This window comes from Centruroides sculpturatus, unplaced genomic scaffold (genome assembly GCF_000671375.1).
Source record: "Centruroides sculpturatus isolate CEXI.00-Female unplaced genomic scaffold, Cexi_2.0 scaffold1076, whole genome shotgun sequence".
In the NCBI taxonomy this organism is placed as follows: Eukaryota; Metazoa; Arthropoda; class Arachnida; order Scorpiones; family Buthidae; genus Centruroides; species Centruroides sculpturatus.
Window position 1 is genome coordinate 101,827 of NW_019386729.1, and position 9,341 is coordinate 111,167.

The 9,341-nt window shown below is 33.0% G+C and overlaps 1 protein-coding gene across 2 annotated transcripts in view; it reads right to left on the reverse strand.

Annotated features, from left to right (window-relative positions):
- The window catches only part of LOC111615676, a 17,006-nt gene extending 8,002 nt beyond the window's left edge, over positions 1–9,004 (reverse strand). Inside the window, exons 1-2 of one of the 2 annotated variants that reach the window (XM_023357107.1) lie at positions 8,722–9,004; positions 1,980–2,099 (exon numbers count right to left, since the gene is read on the reverse strand). In XM_023357107.1, coding sequence (XP_023212875.1) covers positions 1,980–2,099; positions 8,722–8,893 — 292 coding nt within the window. In that variant the 5' untranslated portion in view covers positions 8,894–9,004. The remainder of the gene's footprint in view (positions 1–1,979; positions 2,100–8,721) is intronic. The other variant, XM_023357109.1, reaches the window with a different exon arrangement.
- Between the last annotated feature and the right edge of the window lie 337 nt (positions 9,005–9,341).

Below are 9,341 nucleotides of genomic sequence, written 5' to 3' on the forward strand. Positions count from 1 at the left end.
CCAAAGTTTATATATATATATATAAACTAACTAATTAAGCGCTTTCTTAATATCCTCTAAATCAGTGTTTTTCAAAGGCTGGTCCACAGACCGGTGCTGGTCCGCGAAAAAATTTCACCGATCCGCAGAAAAATATTTGACCGTACTGAAGCTGGCGTAATTGATTACGCCAGCTTCAGTACGGGTGTCATTTAAACAGCTACTGTACATACTTTCTTACGTACAGCAACTCTAGATAAGCGCAAATAAGCTTAATAAATACGAAAAATGCATAGTTGCTTATAATTACTTGATCCACGTAAAGGCTTGAAAAAACTGTTCTAATCTAAATGACAGTCAACGAATGGCTGAATGACTTGTCATTAGAGTAACTATGTCAGATTTCGTATTAGCAGGATGGTGCGCACTCCAGGTCATTCTCGGACAGACGTGCAACAGTGCGAACTATGCGCGGTTCGACAACCGATGGATACTACAATACGGTCCTATTTTATGGCTATCTCGTACCCCGGGCTTGATAACGTTGAATTTTTTCCTGTGGGCATTAGTTTACGACGCGTACCTACAGTCGACATTATGTTGGAAAGCTACAGAGGCGAGTACGAAACGCTTTCACCAGGTATACTACGTGCATAAAGCGACTCTCAACCGTCTATACCAGAGTTGCCGAACATTTTTGAGTCTGCGTGCCATACAGTCTGCATAATTATCTTCAAAAATTCAAAAATATTTATGTGTACCGAAGTGTTGAACTTCAAATAAAAATATTTTAAAAAAATGAAATGAACATGCTAATTGAAATAAGTGTAAAGATTAATAATAATAAACGGCGCTTTTAGCCCACGACTTTAATTTAGATAGAGTTAGATCAGTGTTTTTCAACTTGTGGATCGCGACACCTAGGGGGTCGCAAAGCCATACACGGGGGTCGCAAGTGTAAGAAAAGACAAGTGTTTATAGGTCCTACACTACAATAAAAAAAAAACTAGAATTTCAGTGAGAAGGCTGTGCCTGTTTATTTTACAGTACAATTGGTTTTTCAATCGATATTTAAAGAAAGAAAATTAATTACGTAGTTTTTAAAATCACTGATATAGTTTAAATATGGCCCATGGGGTCGCCAGAATTTTTTAACTTGTAAAGGGGTCGCGTATTCAAGAAGGTTGAAAAACACTGAGTTAGATAACCTAATAAATAAGATTTTAACCATTTGGAGGGCTTATCATACCAAGGCTGACCGAAATGCATCATTTCCTAAATTTTCCTTTCCTAAATTGAAGACTAATTTTTTTTTGTAAAAGACCTGGTCTATTTTTCGGCCAGCTTTGGTGTGACATAAGCCCTCCAAATTGCTAAAATCCTATTTGCTAGGTTATCTAACTCTATCTGAAATAAAAGCGTAAAGAAGCTGACTGAAAAAAGGATGATCAGATGAATTATTTAGAAGATGAATGATAAACCATAATCATATGGAACGTTACGTGCCAGTTAATTCTCCCAACGTGGTACTTTGGGCACACGTGCCATAGGTTCCTCACCCCTGATTCTACACCACTGTATTGATGTCGAAGATTGTCATTTTCAACATGTACTATAGAAAAAAAAGTTAACTGTTTTCGAAATTTACGTAATTGATTTTAATCAGTCAGAGATTCTTTGTACTTTATGAAATTCATCTTAAAATGATTGTCTACCGTTATTTTTGAGGTCAGAAGAAACGGGAAAATTTACTCATTTCCGCGAAACTACAGCGTGATTTAAACATGACCCTTTTTTGAATTAACTTATTTATTTTACCGTAAACATTACAACGGGTCGAATGAATCGATGCATATAATCATGCAATGATGAAAAGATTATTTTGCGTCTGGATAAATGTTAAAGTGAGCACCGTGTATATATAGACCTATTATTTATTTATTTATTTATTTAGAATTTCAGAAAGTTTTTAATAAGAAATTTCTAAAATATATACTCACTTTTCGCTAAACATTTTTTCTCAATACGTACAAATGATTTGTTACAAACACAGCTTCTTGTTAAATGATCACAGAAACTATTTGGTAACCACAAACAATCACCATCGCAACGAGTTTCACCTGTAATACATATAAATTCAAAAACATCCGTGTATATCAATGATAATTGATATTTGTTTTTGTTAGAAAAGAGATGGAATTGAAACAGCAGAAGAATCATGTCAAAAGAAGTCACGGGATCGCAGAAAGCATTGGAAGCTTCTTATGAATGGATTCTTATAGTGGCTATAAAAATAATAGTTTCACAGACAATCGATAACTTGGCTATGGATGAAAACGCTGTTAATTCAACAAGTAAAAGAGTGTCAAATATTTGCATTGCAACTCGATATTTCATCACTGATTCAGCTTATTTGTTACTTGACATATGCCAGGAAAGGAAATAGAAGAGAAGACTTACTGTTTTGTAAAACGATCCCAACGACTTCAGGTGAAGACATTTATCTGCGCTGAAGACTTGACTTGGAATAATTGTATAGGTTTATGCAACGACGGTGCTGCAGCTTTGACTGGGAATAATATTGCCTTTGTAACTCGAGTGAAAACTATAGCTCCAGCAGTAAATTGTGCGGTACTTCGCGACGCTTGGGCTTCCAAAAAAAATACAGCGGAAAATACTAGTGTTCTTACGGATGCTTTTAAGATTGTTAAATACGTCAAATCCTTGGCAATGCATGTTCATTGCTTTACTGAACTTTGTGAAGAAATGGGATCTAAGCCTGAGTATCTGCTTTTTCTTAATGAAGTCACATGGCTGTCTCGTAAAAAGTTCTAAAGCTTCTTTTCGAATTTCGTGATGAATTTAGAATTTTTCTGCTTGAGAAAACATTTTTAGCAACACTGGCCTATTTGGCAGACATTTTTGAAAAATAAACAGTTTGAATGTGTCACTGCAAGAAAATAACTCAAATATTATGGATACGCAGGACAAAATTGAAGGCTATAGAAGTCAGATCTTTGGAAAACTCGTATCGACTGTGGAATCACTGAAATGTTCCCATTGCTTACAAAATTCATAACATAGGAAGCTCGTGAAAGCTATACTATAAATTCTGTGGTTATAAGAGCAGCGATGCGCCTACGAGTATCAGCACTAAAAAACCAGATCGACAGTCGCATCTTAGATTGGAAACATGATCCACTCTCCGTAACAGTGAGTGATACGTTAGAATTAAGCATGGTTGTTCAAGAACAATTACTTGAAATTTGGAGAGAGAAGACACTAAAAGTAGCGTTTTACAAAACTACACTTCTGAAATTTTGACTTTCAGTTCGAAGCCAGTAGAAAGAAATTACAAAAATGGCTCTGGAAGTGCTCCTTCAATTTCCAACGAGCTACCTGTGCGATGTTGGATTTTCAGCAATGGCTGTAATTAAAATGAAATATAGAAGTTGTCTTAATGTGGAGAATAGTCTGCGAGCGAGATTGACAGTTAAAACCAAACAATTCGTTTGTGCAATTCAAAACAAGTTCAAGTTTCATAGTCATATTCACTTTTTGTGAAAATATGGAAAACATTTTTTTAAATTTACATTATTATAACTTTATTTAGAAGAAATAAATTCCTGGCTGTATACTCTATGTACAGATATTACAAACTTCATTTAGCAAAGTGCTGTAGGTAGGTATTTGTATTTTTAGCAGCGCAGTTGTATTTTTGCTTCATATTTTCAATCAAAGCTTGCCTATATTTTCTATTATTACAAATTAAAATATGTAATTATAGAAAATAAATATTGATTATAAACCAATGTAAACCTGAGCGTAAACTCAGGGGAGGCGCCATTGCACGCGAGCCAGATGTTAGAGGAATACCTTAGAAAAGATTGGGAACAGCTGATCTAGAAATACAAAATTATCTAATAGTCACAGTAAGTTTTAGAAAAATAACGCAAACTTTTTAATATTTATTTAGATTCCAATTGAAATAGTCAAACGTTGCGTATTGCCATCATCATTACTTGAAATGACTATTGACAAGAAACAAATATCAGTCACAGTCACCTTATAGTTAAACTTTCCAGCGCAAACTTCTGCAGGCGGCATCTGGGAAGAATTTTTAATACTTACATAGGTATAACAGAAATTAAAATGTATGCATATGAGGTAATACAGTCATATGGAGGCATTATCTCGATTGTTGCGACACCATTACCCCGATATAATCTCAAAGTACTTTAGATTTGGAAATAGAACATGTGAAGAAGTCTGTTACATATATCAACTTATTCATAAATAAAAACTTTTATAATAAGTAATGATAAAAAACAAAATAAATTGTTAAGTTAACATATCTCGATTTTTCGGATAAACAAAAATTGCATCATATCATCATCAACGCAGAAAAATAAACACTGACAGTACATGAAATGCTCTTCCATACAGCATCATGGCTTTAACTACGTGTTCGTACTGGAAATATTACCAGATTTATGATGCACATAACAAATTAGTTACTGAGTGTACCGTTATTACTCAGGATGGCGCCATTCACCCTACTTTTCCTTACTATTCGAACATCACTAAGTCACTATTGGCTTTGGTCCGACATAAACTTAGCACTAATTTAATAAAGGTTCATACTTGCATAACCGTAGTGAAAATAATAACAAATATTATTAAGACGAAATGTAAAACTTACAAATAAAAACAACAAAATATTAATAATTATTGTTGTTGTTTTTGTTTATAAGTTTTAGTAATAATAATAATAATTTTTATTATTAGTCAACTATTAAACTGCTNTTGAAATAGTCAAACGTTACTTATTGCCATCATCATTACTTGAAATGACTATTGACAAGAAACAAATATCAGTTACAGTCACATTATAGTTAAACTTTCCAGCGCAAGCTTCTGCAAGCATCATCTGGGAAGAATTTTTAATACTTACATAGGTATAACAGAAATTATAATGTATGCTAGGGGTGGCAAATCTGCGGCTCGCGAGCCACATGCGGCTGTTTGAAGGATTATTTGTGGCTCTCGATAAATGTACCCGAGTTCCCTTTTCATTTTTTGTGTTATTATATTTTTAAAAATTATTATCGTTCCGTATGTGTTTCAAAATGTCTTTTAAATTACTAACAACAAATATGAAAGACTAAGTGCAACGTTGTAACAAATTTCATTTCCGTCCAAGTTAAGAATGATATGACTCATCGAAAACTGCGCGAACGAACATAAACAGTGGCGTAATCGTCCGTTATCCACCGACTCCAGACCGATTTTGAATTTGTAAACTGTCATTGCAATGGACGGTTGACATTGTGCTCTGGAGGAAACAATTTGTATCACTCTTGCTACGGATAATTTGTAATCTGTAATTTTTTACATACCTTTTTAATACGTATTTAATTGCGGCTCGCGAAAAATTTCAAATTTTGAAAAATGGTTCGGACTATCAAGGAGCTTGGCCACCCTAGATGTATGCATATGAGGTAATACAGTCATATGGAGGCATTATCTCGATTGTTGCGACACCATTACCCCGATATAATCTCAAAGTACTTTAGATTTGGAAATAGAACATGTGAAGAAGTCTGTTACATATATCAACTTATTCATAAATAAAAACTTTTATAATAAGTAATGATAAAAAACAAAATAAATTGTTAAGTTAACATATCTCGATTTTTCGGATAAACAAAAATTGCATCATATCATCATCAACGCAGAAAAATAAACACTGACAGTACATGAAATGCTCTTCCATACAGCATCATGGCTTTAACTACGTGTTCGTACTGGAAATATTACCAGATTTATGATGCACATAACAAATTAGTTACTGAGTGTACCGTTATTACTAAGGATGGCGCCATTCACCCTACTTTTCCTTACTATTCGAACATCACTAAGTCACTATTGGCTTTGGTCCGACATAAACTTAGCACTAATTTAATAAAGGTTCATACTTGCATAACCGTAGTGAAAATAATAATAACAAATATTATTAAGACGAAATGTAAAACTTACAAATAAAAACAACAACAAAATATTAATAATTATTGTTTTTGTTTTTGTTTATAAGTTTTAGTAATAATAATAATAATTTTTATTATTAGTCAACTATTAAACTGCTGACTATTAAACATGCTTTTTCTGTGTTTGGTTTTCAGAAGAATAATCGATATATAATATCCAGTTAGAGATACACTCATACTGCATATCATTTGTATCAATAATGTTACATGTATTCTCGGGCACATCATTATGACACAATGACAGATGAAAATTATTACCATTTTTCAAGACAGCGAAGTTAGATTGGGGATATTCACGATGGGAGCTTTTCTTGCTTTTAGAAGAGCTTAATTACACGAAAGCTGTGAATCGTGAATACACACGAGAACCGGATGATTTTTGGATAGTAACAAACCTGTAACTTTTTTATGTTGTCGAGTACAAACGTCGCAATTCTCATTTTATCTTTATTGGGCATTTTATTGACTGACATTATTGTTTTTATTCTAAATTTAGGTCAATACACCTTTTAGTATTGATGATGTATATTTGATTCTATTTATGTTATTTACACTATTGTACTAACAGTGGTATATATCAAGCGATTATTACTTTAATATATTAACGATTATACGTGTATTTTTTACGTATTACGTAAGTTACATGATAACCGGAAGTACTTTGTTTTTTAAAAGATTTATAATTGGATGGTTTAAAAAACATGCTTATTTGTTAAATAGGATAAATATTTATAAAAATTTACTAAATTGAAGCTAAAAATAGACGAGAATAATGATTTATAATTGTTTGTTTACATTTGTAGCTAACAATGTAACTCCGATAAAAATAACTTTTTCCCAGAAAGTTCCCACCCCACAAACCCAAGTCAATGCTTATTCGTTAAAGGATAGTCATTTAACTATAATATACCAATTAGAGGTCAACAGACGTGCAAACAAGGATTTTATTGTCCAATGAATGAAAGAAGGGTCTCCCATAGACTTAACATGGAAAGAAGGAGTTTTGTGGGTAAATTTAAAAATAGGGAGTGGTAACAAATATCTTATTTGTTGAAACAGACTTAGTCTATGTAGATAAATGCCAATCAGTGCTTAAATCGCCATCAAATAGTTAATTACGAAAAAAAATTGACACTTACTCCAATTGGAGTACTGCGCAACAGTTTAACTAAAACCGGTTACTCCAATTGGAGTACCGCGCAACCGACTGAAGAGAGTTATTTTGTTCCATTTTGGTAAGCTTAAAAATACTACTAGTCTTTTGGATGTCGATAATTGGCGAACATTGCTTCAAAGAAGCCAAAGGCTTTTGCCATAGGATCTGTACTAACGGAGTCAAAGTCAAAGAAAGGATGCTTTCGTGGCTTTTAAGAAAGCTACGAAATTCAGTATAGATGGATAGTGAATACCCCTAATAATACAGACTGCTGGATGGCCGAGCGGTTAGAGTGGCAGCCTACCGCTTTGGAGGACCCGAGACGGGTCGAGAAACATCAGCAATTTTTCAGGTGTTTTGTTCGGATATGTTGGGCTCCGTCTCTCACTACCCGGTCACCATCGTCGGCCTGGCCGAACAGATAATGCACTTGCTGAAAAAGACCATCTTAGTATCCATAGAGAGAAAAGAATTAAAAAATAGTTTTAGTGATTCTCCGGATTCCTTATTTTATTTCTTTAATAATATCTCAAAGAAAATAATGATAGTTGTTAATAGTTTTTAGTGCGAGACCGAGTAAGGAATGATTGCAAACATACTATAAATTACAAGATATATACTGTAATGTACCGACGATAGTTCATAACACCGTATCTGATTTTGATATACATAATTCNACAAACCTGTAACTTTTCTATGTTGTCGAGTACAAACGTCGCAATTCTCATTTTATCTTTATTGGGCATTTTATTGACTGACATTATTGTTTTTAAGAGAGTTATTTTGTTCTATTTTGGTAAGCTTAAAAATACAACTAGTCTGTTGGATTTCGATAATTGGCGAACGTTGCTTCAAAGAATCCAAAGGCTTTTGACATAGGATCTGTACTAACTGAGTCAAGGTCAAAGAAAGAATGCTTTCGTGACTTTTAAAAAAGCTACGAAATTCAGTATAGATGGATAGTGAATACCCCTAATAATAAGGACTGCTGAATGGCCGAGCGGTTAGACTGGCAGCCTACAGCTCTGGAGGACCCGAGAGGTAGACCCGGACGGGTCGAGAAACATCAGCAATTTTTCTGTAGGTGTTTCGTTCGGATATGTTGGGCTCCGTCTCTCACTACCGGGTCACCATTGTCGGCCTGGCCGAACACATAATGCACTTGCTGAAAAAGACTTAAGATGGTCTTTTTCAGCAAGTGCATTACCCATAGAGAGAAAAGAGTTAAAAAATAGTTTAAGTGATTCTCTGGATTCCTTATTTTATTACTTTAATAATATCTCAAAGAAAATAATGATAGTTGTTAATAGTTTTTAGTGCGAGACCGAGTAAGGAATGATTGCAAACATACTATAAATTACAAGATATATACTGTAATGTACCGACGATAGTTCATAACACCGTATCTGATTTTGATATACATAATTCATAATTCTTAAATAAAGTTACGTTTTGGCAAAATAAATAATTACTACTCCCAGAAAAAATAAATTATATATCATTCTTATTCTAAGTTATATACTTTAAAATAATACTCACTTTTCAAATCAAATTCCAGGAGCTCTGCCTTCCACGTCTGATTATCAATAGCATGTTTTACAACTGGATTCGACCTACTTTCTGAAATGTTATTTTTCACGGACTGCACATATTGATATTTATTAATTTTGAACAAAACAATAAAACATATAATTATTAACGTAAGTCCCATACTACGCTTCGAAATGTATTGCAAACATTTTTTAAAATTATTAAGAAGACATTAAACAATTAAAGTTACGAAGTAAAACGCATGTGAAAGAATGTTATCTGTGACGTGGAATTATTTATCGCAATTTATCTCGATATATTTATCTATTTATAAAAAATTTATAAGTTGCTACTCCTCGTAATATACATCTATCTTTTGTATTTAATAATATTATTTTGAAATTTTTTCGTTTGTTTTGTGAAAAAAGTAAACTGATGACTATTGAAATACTAAAGTCATTAATATAATATCATGTACATTTTAATCATTTAAAAATTTTATTATAATTCGCTTTTAAAATGATTAAATACAGGATATCGATTTATCATATATAAATTGAAATATGATCGTAGATACGATTCTTATTCCATATTATTATTTCTAAAGTTTCAAAATTTGACATTAATGT